Source organism: Tachypleus tridentatus, chromosome 8, assembly GCF_004210375.1.
Source record: "Tachypleus tridentatus isolate NWPU-2018 chromosome 8, ASM421037v1, whole genome shotgun sequence".
Lineage (NCBI taxonomy): Eukaryota > Metazoa > Arthropoda > Merostomata > Xiphosura > Limulidae > Tachypleus > Tachypleus tridentatus.
In genome coordinates, this window is record NC_134832.1 from 81,036,804 (window position 1) to 81,054,595 (window position 17,792).

The window sequence follows — 17,792 nt, forward strand, 5'->3', positions numbered from 1 at the left end:
AGCGGATGCTAGGTGTCGTCAGATTTATGTGTTATATTTGTGCATATACTACTTTACTAGTAATGTATGTCTTTTAAAATTGCGTTAAATTTCGAAATTTGGACATTCAATCTTATTTTAATGTTGATTACTTACTGGTTCTGTAAATCCCATGTTTCAGGAATTTAGTTTAAAAAACTGTTAATATTCCTCTAAAACTGAGACTTTTCTCATACTTAAAATATTTTCAGTTAAAATCAAATAAATAAATTACTGCGCGATTTGGTTTATCTCGGTTAACAGTTTGTAAATATGTATACAAACAGTAATTTTTATCGAATGCTATCATGGATAGGGAATGTAACTGGCGTTATTGATAGAGAAATATGAACAGCCATGATTGTTGCTCACCGTCTACAGTGTTAGAAAACTGAAGTATTGAATCAACAGTTAATGAAGTTAGTTAATGACCAATTTTTGCTCACTGCTTGTCGTATTTCGTTAAAAACTGTAGTACTGAATCCGTGTATTAACCTGTTGACTGCCAAGTATTTCAGCTGATACAATACAACTCTTATGCTTCTTTATTTTGTAACTTTTTTCGTGACGCCATTTTGGATCGAAAGTGAAACAATTTGTAAGTAGGTCAAATGCATATATGGTGCTGACACCTAGCGTTCAAGTTAGGTATTATTGATAATGAATTAACTCGTCCGTGGCACTGTGTTACCGATCGGCTTGGACGAGTTATCTCGTCTAGGACACTGAACAGGTTAAGGCTATAACGTGTAATAATGATTAATTACTTTTCCAGGATAAATTCATACGTACAAGCAATTATTAACGTACATAATTTCAAATGATTACGCCACGTATAAATAGCATCGCTTATTGGAAAAATAAATAAAACCAACGTACCAGTTATTTAGTGTGATAATGAATGTAGGTTAATAATAAAATTTTATGACAAAGATACATTTGAGTTTCAAGTCTACAGTATGTCTCCCTTCGGACGAAACGATAAATTATAGTTTTATATGTAGGATGTCGTGGACTTGTAAACATGTTTCTGTGGTCAACTTGTAAATTAAAATTTAATTTTACATGTTCCTCTTGTGAATTAAGAATTAACCTCATAGAAGGCGTGTCTCTAAGAGTTTTATATTCACGGATACTTCTCTTAGTATAACTCATTAAAATAATACGTAATCATAGTCGGAGATAACAAAATGCTATGTTGTTTTTGCTTTCTCTTAAGATACTGAAATAACATAACTGTGATGTTTTAGTTCCTAAATGATCGATGTCATAGATAGATTGAGGAAAGAAATATTTATGTTTTAGAATATATTAAAATATGTTGTCACCAAGAATTCTTTAAGAACTGTCCAGGTTTTCCTGAAATCACTGACATTTTTTCAAAACAAATTAACTTATAAAAACAATATTTTATTTAGTAAATGAAAAGTGTCTTTTAAATTGTGCCATCTAAGAGCTGAAAACCAATATCACGAGGAAAGTTTGTTTGTGGATAAAGCAACATACAATAAAACTGGTTTACAAGTCGTTACACTGCCATTTTCAACACAATGTAAACATTAAATAAAAATGTTAATCAAAACTACATTAATTGTATCTTGAAATTCTTATAATAAACAATTTTAGACCTATTATAATGTTCATATTCTTTCGATTTGTGTAATATTCTGATATTGCCAATAAGATGCTACGTGGTAACACGTGTAAATGTCTCCCATTTAAAACAATACAGAATTATCACCCTGTAGTTTTTACTTCGCAACTACATTTACTGAGATTCTTGATAATCTTACGTTACTTAAAGCTTTTTTTTGCTAAAACCAGTTTTTAAGTATATTTTTGTCCAAATTTAAACTTTAAAAAGTGGCGTGTGGTGCTACCCAATATCACAAAAAGTAACTTTAATTTGATATTTTATTTCTTATCATTTTGTGATAAATATTTTTCAAATGAAATAAGGCTTAAAATTGCATTACTCAAACGATAGTGTACTGATGTTTCGTAATTTCGTTCAGTGTGTAACTGTCTTCCATGAAACAGTTACAAACAAAATCAAATGATAATCTTGCAAAATGAGGAAGCACAGCGAAGGGCATTAAACAGCAATTTTGAAGAAGGATAATTGGGTAATACCTTATTAAGACAGTTATATAATGTTAGTTTTGTATATCAAATGTATTTCGTTTTTGACTTTTGATTAAAACTACTTGTCTGCTAAATTCCCTTTAATTTAACAGAATAAAAATATATTTGTTGTTTGCTTCTTAAAGAATTTGAAAATAAATTTCTTGCCTGGCATGGCCGAGCGCGTAAGGCGTGCGACTCGTAATTCGCGGGTTCGCGCCCGCGTCGCGCTAAACATGCTCGCCCTCCCAGCCGTGGGGGCGTTATAATGTTACGGTCAATCCCATTATTCGTTGGTACAAGAGTAGCCCAAGAGTTGGTGGTGGGTGGTGATGACTAGCTGCCTTCCCTCTTGTCTTACACTGTTAAATTAGGGACGGCTAGCACAGATAGCCCTCGAGTAGCTTTGTGCGAAATTCCAAAAAACAAACAAACAACAATAAATTTCTTAATATATAACTGGTAAATGCTATTTTAGTTTCCTAATTTCTAATGTATACAAACCTACCGTGTTTTATGTAACTTGTAAATCTACATTCACAACAACCTCAAATGGTTATACAAAGTCAGTATCAACGAGTTTAAGAGAATAATTGGTAATTTCGACAAGTTATTGCTGTATCTGACTCACAATCACAGGGTTGCAGGTTCGAATCTACGTCACAATCAGTGGGTTACAGTTTCGAATCTACGTCACTTTTTTAGTTGCGGAAATGTAATTATATATGGCCAAATTCTGTCGTTAAAAGCTTAGTCGAAGAGTTAGCTATGTGGGGTATTAACTATCACATATATGTTAGAAACAGCTAACTCGGATAGCACTTGCATAGCTTTGCGTGAAAGTCAAACCTTTTTTCAAAACGGCAAACTACTTGTTTCGTAACTTTGCGTGAAGCTAAACAGGGTTATCTGTGCATAACAGTTGGTAATTTTATAGTGATAGACTACAGAAAGGGCAGCTAGAAAACAATACCCACTGTCAACTGTTGAGCTACTCTGATCGAACAATATGAGATGAGAACACACCCATTACTTGAAAATGCAAAGACTTTTTTTTTCGAAAACGGGTATGAAACTTTAATTTTTTGATTATTTCATAAGCCCGGCATGGCCAGGTGGTTAAGGCATTCGACGTGTAATTCAAGGATCGCGGGTTCGAATCCCTCTCATACCAAACGTACTCGTCCTTTCAGCCGTGGGGGAACGTTATAAAGTTCGGTCAGTCCACTATTCGTTGGTAAGAGTAGCTCAAGAGTCGACAATGGGTGATGATGACTTGGTACCTTTCCTCTAGTCTTACATTGCTAACATAGGGACGACTAGCGCAGATAGCACTCGTGTAGCTTTACGCGAAATTCAAAAACAAACAAACAGATTCATTCATAATTCGGCACGACAACCACTAGGCCATGTCTGGCGAAGCTGTAAACAAAACATTGTTGCACAGAGAATACTTTATTAGGGTGTGTGGCAGAAACTTTATGGCTCTGTTCCTAGCACAAAGTTAGCGTGTTTATCACTGGAACATTATGTAGTTGTACCTGCAGACTGGCTTTTGAAAAATAACTTGTGAAAGTTGTACATTGATACGCTACTGTTATTTCACCAGAGGGTATTAGAGAAATTTACTTATTTTGAAAGATATATCAACCTTAGCGAATAAAGATATTTCTGGGTTTTATGCTACTGGTATTTCACCATAGGGAAATGTTTGTTTGTTTTTAATTTTGCGCAAAGCTACTCAAGGGCTATCTGCGCTAGTCGTTCCTAATTTAGCAGCGTAAGACTAGAGGGAAGGTAAATAGTCATTACCACCCATCGCCAACTCTTGGGCTACTTTTACCAACGAATAGTGGGACTGACTGTCACATTATAATGCACCCAAGGCTGAAAGGGCGAGCATGTTTAGTGCGACAGGAATTCGAACCCGCAACCCTCAGATTACGAGTCGAACGCCTTAACCAGCCTGGCCATGCCGGGCCACCATAGGGAAATAGACAAATCTAGTTGTTTTGAAAGATATAGCAACCTTAGCGAAGAAAGCTATTTCTGGATTTTGTAATTCATCGTAAAGCTGTGTTGCTATAAATAAATGAGAATGAGCTGAAAATAGTATTGTATGGGTTGATATTTTGTTATTAATAACCCACATATCTAATGTGTATTGCTCTTTATTCTCGGGAAATTTTAAGGTTAATTGCCTAATCATATAAATTGAATATCATTGTCTTCCTTTTTTTTTCAAAGCGCAGATAGCCAGGTTGCTTTGCGCCATAAAACGTGAAACCCAAACCCTTTTTTAAACAGATGTAAAAGTTAGCGTAATCTTCTCCAATATTAATATTGTACTTCAATTATTTTTTATAGGTGGTGTTACAGTCAAGTTTACTCTTCGTAATTTAGTTCAAATATTGGTAAATATTACACTAGTAATTAAGGATTCAGTGAAAATTATTTGGTTTAAAGAACATGCCCTTTATAATTCTCCAACGAAACAGGTTTATTTATATAAAGCTATAAATGTGACCATTTGAAATAAAATTGGTGAAAACAATGAGTGTTTGTAACAAATCGGTTACTTATGTTTGGACAACACAGCCAAGTATTAAATGATTATCTTCTCAATTGTACATCGGTTAAAATTATTTAACAATATAAAAACAGAATTTGTAGAAACGCTAGGTGACAAACAATCATTTACATTTAACAGATGATTCAGGCTAGACTTTAAAATGTTATTTATTATTTGAAAGGAATGCTGAGAAGACTCCCCCACAAAATACTCTTCTTGGTCAGAGAATGTTCGTCAAAGTCTGTTACATCGTGAGTGTGCTAATCTATGAAAGTTTTGTAAGCAACAAATGATAGAAAAATATCCTCTGTAGAAATGTTAATTGCACCAAAAAAGAAAGAAGGGAAAAACAGAAAAATGATTTAGGTCTACTGAGAATAAATATAAATTAAATGTCATAACACATATTAGTGGTCACTGTTTGTTTACTGAAAACTAATATGTTATCCCATAAATAATGTCCGAAAATTTAATACAGAAAGTGCATCTTTCTGTCTTTGTAGAAGGATTTAATGACTAAAATGTGTATTAGGGCGTGTATAAAAATGTTCAGACAAATAACAGAAACTAACCCAACTCCATTTTCTCAAATCATTCATAAAATAAAACCTTACGAAGATGGATGTGTTTGAGGAGCACATTAAGCATATAATGCTTTATGAGTTTATAAAAGGCAACAGTGGAGCAGAAACTGCACGAAACATTCAAGGAGTTTATTGTGCGGAGCCTCTCAATGAAAGAAAATGTTTCAAAAGTTCAGATCAGGAGACCACAGCTTAAGTGATGTACCATGTTAAGGTCGTCCTGTTGAGTTTAATTATGATTTATTGCTGTCTCCACTTGATGAAGATTGTTCTCTATCAGTCAAAGAGCTAGCACAGAGGCTTAATTCAACCCATTCAACAATTCACTGTCATCTGCAACAGCTTGGAAAGGTGTCAAAACTTGGAAAATGGGTTGGCCGTTCATGACTTGATAGAAACCAACCTTAAAGCAAGAGTAGACATTTGCTCTTCTCTGCATTCTCGTGAACATAACTCACCTTTTACGGACAGATTAGTGACTGGAAATGAAAGATGAAAGGCTCAGTGCAGGTAAACTGGATAAAGCACAACCCATAATGGACCACCACCCTAGGAAAGTCTTGTTAAGCATTTGGTGGGATATTGTTGGTGTGATCCACTTTGAGTTGCTGGCGCTCAATGTAACGATTACATCAGTTTTCTATTATCAACAGTTAATGTGCTTGAATGTTGCATTGAAAGAAAAGAGGCCTGCTTTGATCAACTGTAAAGGTGTTACGTTACACCAGGATAATGCACGGCCCCATACAAGAAGGATCACATCTGCAAAGATTGAAGAGCTAGACTAGGAAAAACTTTCACATCCTCCTTATTCTCCAGACCTTGCCTCACCTGGTTATCATCTATTTCAAAGTTTGCAGAACTATCTTGATGGAAAAGAGTTTAGATCACATAAAGATGTCAAAACTATCCTCTTTACATTCTTTACCTCCAAACCACAAGAATTTTATAGAAGTGACATTCAGAAGATTGTGAATTGTTGGCAGGAAGTAATTAATAATAATGAAACATACATTATTGATTAAATAACATTAAAATAATTTGAAATTCTTTCTCTTTTTCTGAACCTAAAATCGGACATTACTTAATGGATGACCTGATATAATTGATATCTACTTTTACCTTACAAAGTGATGAGACATGGTTCTCTCATTGTGTTGGATTCTCTTCTCTTCTCACCTTATCACGAATGGGTAGTTGTAATAGAATGATTCCATTTGTATTTTACAATATATACATACAACTGATTGTTCCTGTTATACCTATCATTTTGGTTAATGATAAGAAACTATGTATGAAGATTTATTGTCAGAAATATTCAAATATTCTTTGAATGTGTAACGTGGCTTATCTAGCATGCTTCTGTAAGAAGACTTAATGACTATAAATTAATGAAGAAATTTGAAAATACTTGAAACATCTGGACTAGTAGCACTCACAAATATACTGGATGCCAAAACATTATACATTATTTGAAAATGAGAGAAAAGATTCTAAACTGGTAGCCCGACATGGTTAGGTGGTTAAGACGCTCGACTTGTAATCTGAGGTTCGCAAGTTCGAACCCCCTTACACCAAACACGCTCGCCCTTTCAGCTGTGGGGTCATTATAAAGTTAAGATCAATCCCACTATTCGTGGGTAAAAGAGTAGGCCAAAAATGGCAGTGGATGATGATGACTAGCTGCCTATCCTCTGCTCTCACACTGCTAAATTAGGAACGGATAGCGCAGATAGTCCTCTTTTAGCTTTGCGCAAAATTAAAACAAACAAACAACCTAAACAGGTTGAATTGCAAAAAAATGATAATCAAAAGATGAAGTAATCACAGTGCTTGATTATGAGAATATTTAATGGTTTCATAAATGTGCAGATAAACATTTAGAAACATTAAGATGTGGTAAAAAATGTTGTTAAAACATAACTAGCGTTAACTTATTAGAACTGTGTAAATAGATGAATCACAACCAAAAAATGGTTAAGAAGCTGCTTTGGTTTGATTTGTTTTGTTTTGGAATTTCGCGCAAAGCTACACGAGGGTTATCTGTGCTAGCCGTCACTAATTTAGCAGTGTAAGACTAGAGGGAAGGCAGCTAGTCATCACCACCCACCTCCAACTCTTGGGCTACTCTTTTACCAACGAATAGGGTGATTGACCCTCACATTATACTCGCCCCCACGCCTTAAAGGGCAAGCATGTTTGGTGCGACCGGGATGCGAACACGCTTGGCCGTGCCGGGCCCTTAAGCTGCTTTGAATTTATGTGCAATTATGGGTTTGAGGGTAGGGAGATTAACAATTTCACACAAACTGTATTGTATCAACTGACAAGGTCATATGGTTGCTTTCTTGTCATTCCATGCGAAGTCTATCATTGAAGTGTCGCTGCATAAAAATGAATATTAACAAACCTTACATGAATACATTCAATGGGCTATGGCAAAGTTTGAATCAGTAGGTCAACGTGTTGTTCTAGATCTCTGCAAAGTAAAAATGTTAACATCTTGAAATAATTTACAAAGAGTCTTGTTATGATCTTGCAGAAAATATTTGGCACTACCTGGATAGAATGAAATAGAATATCTTTATATGGTTGAGTTTGTGGAGTGAAAAGAAAGAGTTACCTGACATGCGTCAGAACCTAGCTGCTATCATACTTTACAGAATAGCAACAGCTACTTAGGTTAGCAATGATATTACCTCATTTTTTTACGAAAGTGTTCGCTATTTCGCCATTTTCCATGACTTATAATGGACCGATCGTATGTTTAATTTGAGAATTAATAAACTGGTGTGATTCTCTGTTATTGTATAATTACAGGCCCTATTAATTTGTGTATTGAATATTTTGGTTTATTTCATGTTACGTTTAAAATGCCCCCCCCCTCAGTGGCTCAGCGGTATGTCTCCAGACTGACAACGCTAAAAACCGGGTTTCGATACCCGTGGTGGGCAGAGCACAGATAGCCCATTGTGTAGCTTTGTGCTTAATTCAAAACAACAACAACGTTTAAAATGTGAAGGGTTTCTAAGAACATTATATTTTATTTGTAATTCATTTCTAACAGTTGATATATAGTGCTAATGAAACTCTTACATTAGTCTAATTGTTCAAACCACAAAGGTATCTACCGTATAGTGCTAGTGAAGCACTCATTAGTTTTTCGAACAAGTGCACCTGTCTTCAACAAGGCCAAATTTACAAAAAAAACATGTATTGTTTTAACAGTTACTTAACTGTTAAATAAATGCATAGATATATACTTTCTACTCTATAACTTAATGAAAAGGTTTTCTTTTATCTTATTTCTAATATTTTTTGTGGTTTAGTCAGTTTTTATGTTATACGATATATTCTTTGTTGAATATCTCTGAATTATCCTTCTTTGTTGATTACTGTAATGGGGAAATGTATATTGTAAATTGATTTATTTTTACGCTTTTACTTATCAATATGTTGCTTTTAGCACATGGTGCAATCACAGATGACTTCTTATGGCCAATACATGCAAAACAGCGACCAGACGAGCATCCCACAACGAAGTGGCCAGAAAGACATTACCACCTTCTCCACCCCAATCATTAGTAGTAATAGTATAGAACAACAAACTGTAAGATATATATTTTGTTTTTGGATTATTTATTGATTAACCTTCAAAATTTGAGTTTAAATATATTATCGTTGTATATTTTTATTTTTTTTTCATTTTATATTTATTATAGCTCACATTTCACTATTTAAATGCCAGTATTAAAGGACGTGACTGAAATGAACAGTTGTTGAAGTTTGTTGACAAGTTACGATGATAAATACGAGATTTTATCACCTTAATAAATGCTTAGTTTAGAAATATTTGTACTGAGAGTTCCCGAAATTCCTATAAAATTTTGTAAAAAAATTAAGAATAGTTTTTTATTTGTAAATTCGATTTGTTGTTAAATACATGTTACACTGGACACGCTTTAGTTGATAATGTGTAAATAAATATGAATGTAAAGTATATTTATATCACATGTTTACAAAGCTTTAATTGGTTCTTCCATTAGTTTATCCAAAACTTTGGTTGTAAGGATTTGTTTTACTTTAAATAATAAAACTATTTTCTTTCGCAGACGTAAATGGGTGAGTGGGGAGGGGTTAGTGGTTAGATTTTATCTCCTGCTTCTCTTATTTCTCGCTCCCTTGACATTGTTTGTTTTGGATCTGGACACATTTTTCTATCGTGTCCAAGTCCTACATTCGTACCTGACACAGAATGATTATTTTAAAAGTACTTGTGCTCACCATTTCCTCTATTGAGATTGCCCAAGGCCTTTACTTCTTTAGTTCTAATGAAATGAGATTTTCTTTTTAAGCTTACTAAACTTAGATAATGAGGGGAAATAATTTCAAGATGCATATCAACACATACAACTTGTATGCCAAAGTGACTGTCTGGCTAGAAGTTGGGCTGAGGATTATTTCTGTTAACAACGTTTCTTACTTGGCATTAAATTTGATGACGAGGAACACACTTTTAAGGAAATAAAAGTTTCTCGACGGCTTGAATTGGTAATGAAAACACTTTTAGTGATAAATGTAGAACGTTTTGACAAGATTATGTTATCGTGAGATACAAATAGTTTACAGAAACGCAGGAATGAACATAAAGACAACGCCGCTCTGAACAATTAATTCCCATGCTTTTAAGATAGGTAATTATAACTAAATCTGGCTTCCCGTAATTCTCAAAAGCTGTATTTATCTTAAACAAAGTTTTAAATATTTTTTTAACAAGACTATTAATGCAGTTACCCAAACCTGTGACTAAAGTCTAATCTCGCAAACGATGAACTAAAATACATCTACAACCTGAGAAAAGATAATAATATTAATATTCTAAAAGCTGACGAAGGCAACACAACTGTTATAATCAACAAAAAGAACAACATCCTTTCAATTTATAAAAATGAAACTGAACAAACACATATGGTTGGTTGGTTTGAATTTCGCGCAAAGCTACTTGAGGGTTATCTGCGCTAGCCGTCCCTAATTTAGTAGTGTAAGACTAGAGGGAAGGCAGCTAGTCATCATCACCCACCGCCAACTCTTGCACTACTCTTTTACCATCGAATAGTGGAAGTGATCTCACATTATAACGTCCCCACGGCTGAAAGGGTAAGCATGTTCAGTGCAACGAAGATTCGAACCCACAACCCTCAGGTTACGAGTCGAGTGCCTTAATCACTTGTCCATGCCGGGCCAACACATATGAAAAACAACTGAAAAGAAACGTGAACGACGGTTGAGCAAATCCCTGTTACAATTAAAGAAAGATAACTTAATTACCGAAGATCTTTACTTTTAAAGTGAGTTATGCCTACCGCATATAACATTCCCAAACCACACATACAAGACTGCCTCAAACAACCTAAAACTTGTTTAACATATCCTGGGCTCTCACGCCTTATGCAACATCTACAGGTTCCTTTTTTAAATATATCTTTAACTTCAAAAACACGTTAAACCAACTAAACCCTAAAGCCGTAATTGCTAGTTTTAATGTTGTGTAAGTTTACATCGAAGCTTTTAATATTGCAGTTCGCCTCTACTGTAATGACTCTAATACTTGAGTTCACACCCTAAGTACGTTTTTAAACACATAAATTCTATTCACCCTAACATTAAATTCACAAATGAACACGAAAATAACAAGAGCTATATTTTCTCAACCTCGACATTATTAGGTCGGAGGCACAGTCCAAACCCAAAAATCACTCGCACAGGTGTCTACATTCTTAACAATTCACAGGTTCGGTACATTATTAACTGAATACATAAATGAAGAAAAAAAAACTTTATAAAACATTCCTTCATAACTTTCTACATAACCATCAGAACTAAAATTTCAAACTGAACTAAAAAAAAATTAACACTAATACACAAAAACTACACAACATTACACTCACGGGCAGGGCCCCAAGCAATGAGGAGCGCCTACTGACGATCTGGACCTTCAGATAATTCTCTCTTTTTTCGATAAATATTCACGTTTTATCTGTTGTTTGTTCTAATCTTACTCAACATAGACAAGCTAAAGGTGGCCGACAGCATAACCATTATAAAAGGTTGGCATGGACAGGTGGTTAAGGTACTCGACTCGTAATCTGAGGGTCGCGGGTTCGAATCCCTGTCACATCAAACCTGCTCGCCCTTTCAGCCGTGGAAACGTTATAATCTGTCCGACAATCCCACTTTTCGTTAGTGAACAAGTCACCCAAGAGTTGGCAGTGTGTCGTGATAATGGGCTGCCTTTTCTCTGGTTTTACACTGCTAAATTAGAGATAGCTAGTGCAGATAGCTCTCGTGTAGCTTTGCGCGAAATTCAGAACAAACCATCATAAGAAATACAAACCAAAAACTACCATCTTTTATTTTTAGAATTACTTCAAACTGTAGCAGGAAACATTTTTTATATTAAATAGTTTAAAGCTTCTTAACCTTATACAACTGTTTATAATTAAATTTTATTATTTTACTGCTTTTTGATCATGATTTTCAAAATTATCGTGATAAAAAGTGTCAAAATATGCGGTAACTTGAAGCAAATGTTACACTAACCAAGCTACACAAAGCCCTTGCTACTCGTGAGCTGTTAGTTCTAGTGAGTGTACCTTGTAGAAAATTTTTATAATTGTTATCATTATAGTAATTTCTATTACCTAATTTAACCTGATTAATTCGGAACCTACTGTAGCAGATAAAAATTCTAGCACAATTGCAGCTTCGTCCCCATATGATTTGCGAGAGGAAAGAGCATGTCGAGTTGAAAATCTCACCACTAATTCTGGCAAGGAAATCAATTTCTCGTCTGATCGAGTGTTACAATCAATGGATAGAAAAGAATGACACAATTTGGACTCTTAAATATATGATTCCAGATAAATATAGCAAAGCAAGATTTTTCAGTGTCAAAGAAAGGTATGCATTCAACAGATGTTCAAAGATGCTGTTCATTGAACAAAACGGCTAAACCAACACCAAGGGGTACCAAGATTCCTTTACTGAGCAATTAAGTAATCTGCAGTCATGTGAATTATTTTTCTGTACCGTATATATATATAAATATATATTTAAATTCCTCTGTCTATGTAAATTACTTGTAACTGATGATGACATAAACTTATTGAAATGTTATACATGTATAATAAAGTTTTCTTCATTACCCATTCTCCAAATTTTTTTTTTACTTGGCTTGATATACTGCCCAAGTATATTCAAATTCACCGCGTGTGTCATATATGAATTCTCTTAATTTATTTAGTTGAAATTAGTATGTTAACTTTAATGTTTTATACCAGCATGTATCCAAAGGTGTAAAAAATGTGATAAACGTTTTTGACTTTACATTTGTGTTATATATGAATTTCTCTCAGGTATGAGGTAATGGATATATCGCTTCTATGTATTATATCTGGATTTTCGTCTGATTGGACGTGTTAAATTTCGTATTCTGATGCTTAGATGTGATTCTTTTCAACCTCTGGACTGTTATTATTTATTTATATACAAAATTCAATCATAAAATAAAATGTTTCAATTATTGTTTTTTAAAGGAGTAACTTACAAGAATTAATTCCAAAATACATGTACAAAATATCTGCATTTCATATCTGTTGAAAATTCTTTTGTTTGTAAAGCAAACAGATTTAGAACCAACTGTACCACAAATGATAGTCCCTGGCCAATTTGGTGGAGCACTAACTGGTACTAATACATTGAAATCAAACCAGCCAAAACGTCTTCATGTCAGTAACATCCCTTTTCGATTCAGAGATCCAGACCTAAGGCAACTGTTTGGGGTAAAGAAAAGGTTTTAATAATTATTTATCTATACTGTCTAATATTTGTATTACTAGGAATGAGAGCAGAAGTGACATAAAATAAATTTTCGGTATAATCAAAATTTCAATTTTTTTAGCAAACTGAGAAAAACAATGCAGTATATATTTTACTAGCAAGTTTTATGCAACATGGTTGTCCAAAAAACAGTACGTAAGAGAATATGTTATTACTGTACTGACAGTAAATAGGATATATTTATGTATGACTTCCTGAATAAAAGATTAAATATGTAGTGTAAAAAAACTGTAATTTGTAGGCTTTCAGGTTATTGAAAGTTTACAAACACTATTATAAAGTCTGATTTTTCATGAAAAAATTAAAAATTAAAATGAAAAAATTAAAATTAATTAGAGATTTTATTTATGAAAATTAGGTTTTAAAAGGTCAATAGATGAATCGAAAATTTACAAGCCACACAAGATACAAAGAATGGATATAAATAAAATTGTAATAGACTAAACAGAAACTGATACAGTAAGGGCTAAACAAAACAATTTGATAAATATATAAGAAAAGAAATAGAAACTTTCAAACAACTAGAATACAAATTTTATCACCTACTGAAAACAAAACGAGACAAACAAACAAACAAAGAACAACAAAAATTGGTAAACAATACAACACAAATTTCAATGTGATTAATTTTGATAAATGTAATACGAATCAGCAACAAATAACCAGAAAAATAAAAATTTATTCACCAGAGAATGACATTGTTTCAAACTGAAAACACTTCTCAATATGAGGATCAAAACCGAGCAATAATTAACAATAGTCTTTCTAACTATATCTCTTGAACTGATGCGTTTATAAAATCAAGAAAGGCATTTTATTTAATGGTTAAACAATAAAATTACATCTCTTGCGACTAACTGTTACCATAAATCTACATAAGCTCTCGCTAGATTAATATACATAGGTTAGAACTGGAGAAACTTATGTCAGTTTCGAAATACATAATAAAATTCGTAATATAAACATTCTCAAAATCAACCTGCTCTAAGTAGAGGGTGAGCTAGCACTTTAATTTAACTAAAAAATTGTAGCTAAGCTAAACGACAGAAGAAATAATAATGAACGGCAAGCAAAACCATAACAAAATCAAAGTAGAATTATCCTTCTCGCAAAATCTTAATTTGATCTAATCAGATTTGTATTTACATTTATTCAAATATAATAACAAGTAATGTTACGAACATCTATGTTAATCATAGCATACTATATTTTCTATTTTCTTTACTTTTGAAATAATAAAAAATTGGTTCCAACAATATAAATATCATATGGTGGTAAATTAATGCATTTATATCACTAGGTAAGTTACGATAACTCGTACAGTAGGATTGTGAGATAATATATCATAATGTGTTGCCTTTAGATTTCATGACATCCCTTTGAATCATACTTTGGTGTCTTGTAATTCATTCAGTACTCACACTTTTATCATTTAGTTATGTGCATCCATGTTTATTACTCTAACTAGCAGAATCCCACTCTAATCAACTGCATAAAACATATGTTGCTGGTAACGTGGTGAAATGGGTAAATGGATAGGACGTTTATTGGTAACGGTAAAAGTCTAGTTATCACAGTGAATGCAGCATCTTTCCATCTCTGCTTTATTGTTCCTAAATGATACTGGCAGCACTTGCCATGTATTAGGTGACCAATTGATTCTCTGTCAAATTGATATATAAAGAGTACATCTTTAATGCTACTTACTACGATTGGATCTCAAACGATGAGATTATTGTCTTGTTGTAACAAACTAAGACCTAACACTACTGAAAATCAAGGTTAAACAAAAATAACTTGTTAAACAGTACCCACAACAAAAATCCAAAACATAACTTTCAAATAATTAGAATAGAAATGTTATCACTTACTAAAACAGTAGATCTGTGTATGGCAGCACTTGATACAATAATTACTAAACAAAATAACATAAATATGAATTTATTATTTCAATAAATAAAGGAAATAGAAAACTAAACCAGAAGAAAAAGAAAATACTAATTTCGAAAAACAACAACAAGAACAAAATATTCTAAAATTAAGTGATGACAATTTCTTAATACAAACATTCCAATACCGTACTTTTCTCCATATGTAAACTTTCTTATCACGGATGCCACAAGCCTTCCGCAACCCCTACAGGAATCAAATGATTCCAGGATGTCTTTACTTTAAATCACGTCTCCACTGGTACAGTGGTAAGTCTACGGATTTACAACGCTAAAATCAGGGGTTTGATTGCACTCGGTGGACTGGGCAGATAGCTTGATGTGGCTTTGCTATAAATAAAACCACACAAACCCGCCCTGTAAATCATCATGTGTCACTCCTATACCAATATGAGAATTGTATACTTCCATAACGCATATGATTCCCCCTCTCTATGCGCTAGTACCATACTCTCATTTCTCGTTTGACAGTACTTGTATTCGGACGTCTTTCTTTTCTTTTGTCTTGATTAATGTTTTAAATGGAACCAATTCTTGAAGTGGTTTAAGTTTAACATATTCAAAATTTGAAAGCATTCACTTCACTTACCCTTATTTTGACCCATTTATTTCTTGCTTCAAACACTTTTCTTGACTGATACAACGTGAATTTCGAAAGTTAATGTTACCATTTTGCGTATCTCACAAACTGGTGATTTTGTCTACGTTTACTTGCTTGGAGATTGAACGTTATTTAGGTTAGTAATCTGAGGATCGTGGGTTCGAATCCCCGTTGCACCAAACATATTCGCCCTTTCAGCCGTGGGTACGTTATAATGTGACGATCAATCTCACTATTCGTTGGTAAAAGAGTAGCCAAGAGTTGGCGGTGGGTGGTGATGACTAGCTGCCTTCCCTCTAGTTTTACACTGCTAAATTAGGGATGGCTAGCACAGATAGCTCTTGTGTAGCTTTGCGCGAAATTAATAAAAACAAAATTTTCTCGGGATTTTGTTCGATCTTCCAGGTTTTTTCAAACTTTTTTCTCAATTGTGTAATGTTTTGTCCTTTGCTCATATTGTATGACCCTCGTAATTCAATATTGCATGACTATACTTCTCAGCCTATTTGTTTTTTTCCGCCATTCCTCAACATTTTGGTTCATTCTGAACAATTTGCCTTTCAATAGGGGAATAATGTAGGTATACCTCGTCTTTCATGGCCTTCGGATCAGTACGCCCTTATACATCTTAGGACTGACCATCTATATCACGACCAATGACTGTTGGGTTTGGTTTTACTCATTTTGGGGGCAGGTCACGAATCTCTCGTTAATCTCACCCATGCCAACTAATCCCACCTCTGTCATAACCTCACGGCTCTTTTGCATCACTTTTTTCACAACCAATCTACTGTCTGAGACTCTTCACAGAAATTCTGAAGGATTTTCTGGGGTAATCCTTTCCCTCCTTGCTTCAATATTGGCTTGTTTGTCATCTTTTGTGCTGGCTTTACAAACGTAGTTTATCTGTTGTTGGAACTATTTAAGTCGTGATGCTGTCTTATCTCGAAACTGTTTACCAACTCCTTATACATCAAATTTATATATGACTCCATTTTAAAGATGTATCATTTTTGATACATTTATTCAAACATAATAATTCGATTGTTGTCTGCCCATTACGATTTAATGACGGGGGTGCAATCTTACAATTGTAGTGTGACATCACCTAGCCTAGAGCAAAGTGCATAAAATTTATCATGAAAGTAAAATATATTGATTCAATTTTAAACTTGTATCATTTATGAATTAGGCTATTTTCTTTACATCGCCAACGTTTAAAGAAAAATAAATCTCGAATTTCTTTGTCTAATGTTTCATAATTTTGTATTATCAGTACAAAGACTAGCAACAATATTAGGTTTTATTTTTTTGTTAGGCAACATGACATAAAAGCCATTGTTGGAATATCGTGTTAGCAAAAGCTATTGGATTTGCTATATATATGTATGTATAATAGTTGTTGTTAAACTAATTTATTTTTACCAACAAGTATTCTTTGAATACGCCACAATTTATTTCATGACTGATCTTAATTTTGATTGGCTCACAAAGGAACTTACCGACGTTGGAAGGCTTAGCCCGCTCATTTCTGTTATTTTTATTGGTTAAGGTTTTTCGCAAAATTTATATTTACATTTAGCTATGAAATGTGAGGTTGGTAGAACTCGACGTGTTCCTTCATATGTGATGGGCTTTATCCTAGTGCTATTGGTAAAAGGTAAATTAGCGCTATAATATAACAACAACAAAAAATAACAGTTGAAGGAAGCGACAGTTCGACAACGGCTAATTGTAAAATTGTAAAGAGGTGTTAAGAAGATAGGAAGTCGGACTGGGCAATAGCAGTCGTTTGTAGTTATATTACAAGGTTTCTTTTCCTCATTTGTTCCCAATAGCTCATTTGATATAATAATGACAGTATTTTCTGTGGAAGTCTCTTTTTTCTTCTTCTGAGTTATATGTGTTAAATGCATTGTATATTTCTTAAATAAACTCCAATGTAAATTGGATTTAAAACTGAAAGTTTGGTCCAACTTCAACCAACACTCCACATTTATTTGATTTTCTCATTTACAGATTCAACTTTGGTCATCATTTTGGAA

The 17,792-nt window shown here is 33.6% G+C and overlaps 1 protein-coding gene across 8 annotated transcripts in view; it reads left to right on the forward strand.

The window, feature by feature from the left end:
• Window positions 1-17,792, forward strand: part of LOC143222785 (RNA binding protein fox-1 homolog 1-like) — a 104,151-nt gene that overhangs the window by 46,320 nt on the left and 40,039 nt on the right. For 6 of the 8 annotated variants that reach the window (XM_076449753.1, XM_076449751.1, XM_076449752.1 and 3 more), the window contains 2 exons: window positions 8,765-8,908; window positions 12,978-13,139. In XM_076449753.1, coding sequence (XP_076305868.1) covers window positions 8,768-8,908; window positions 12,978-13,139 — 303 coding nt within the window. In that variant the 5' untranslated portion in view covers window positions 8,765-8,767. The remainder of the gene's footprint in view (window positions 1-8,764; window positions 8,909-12,977; window positions 13,140-17,792) is intronic. The other 2 variants (XM_076449757.1, XM_076449759.1) reach the window with 1 other exon arrangement.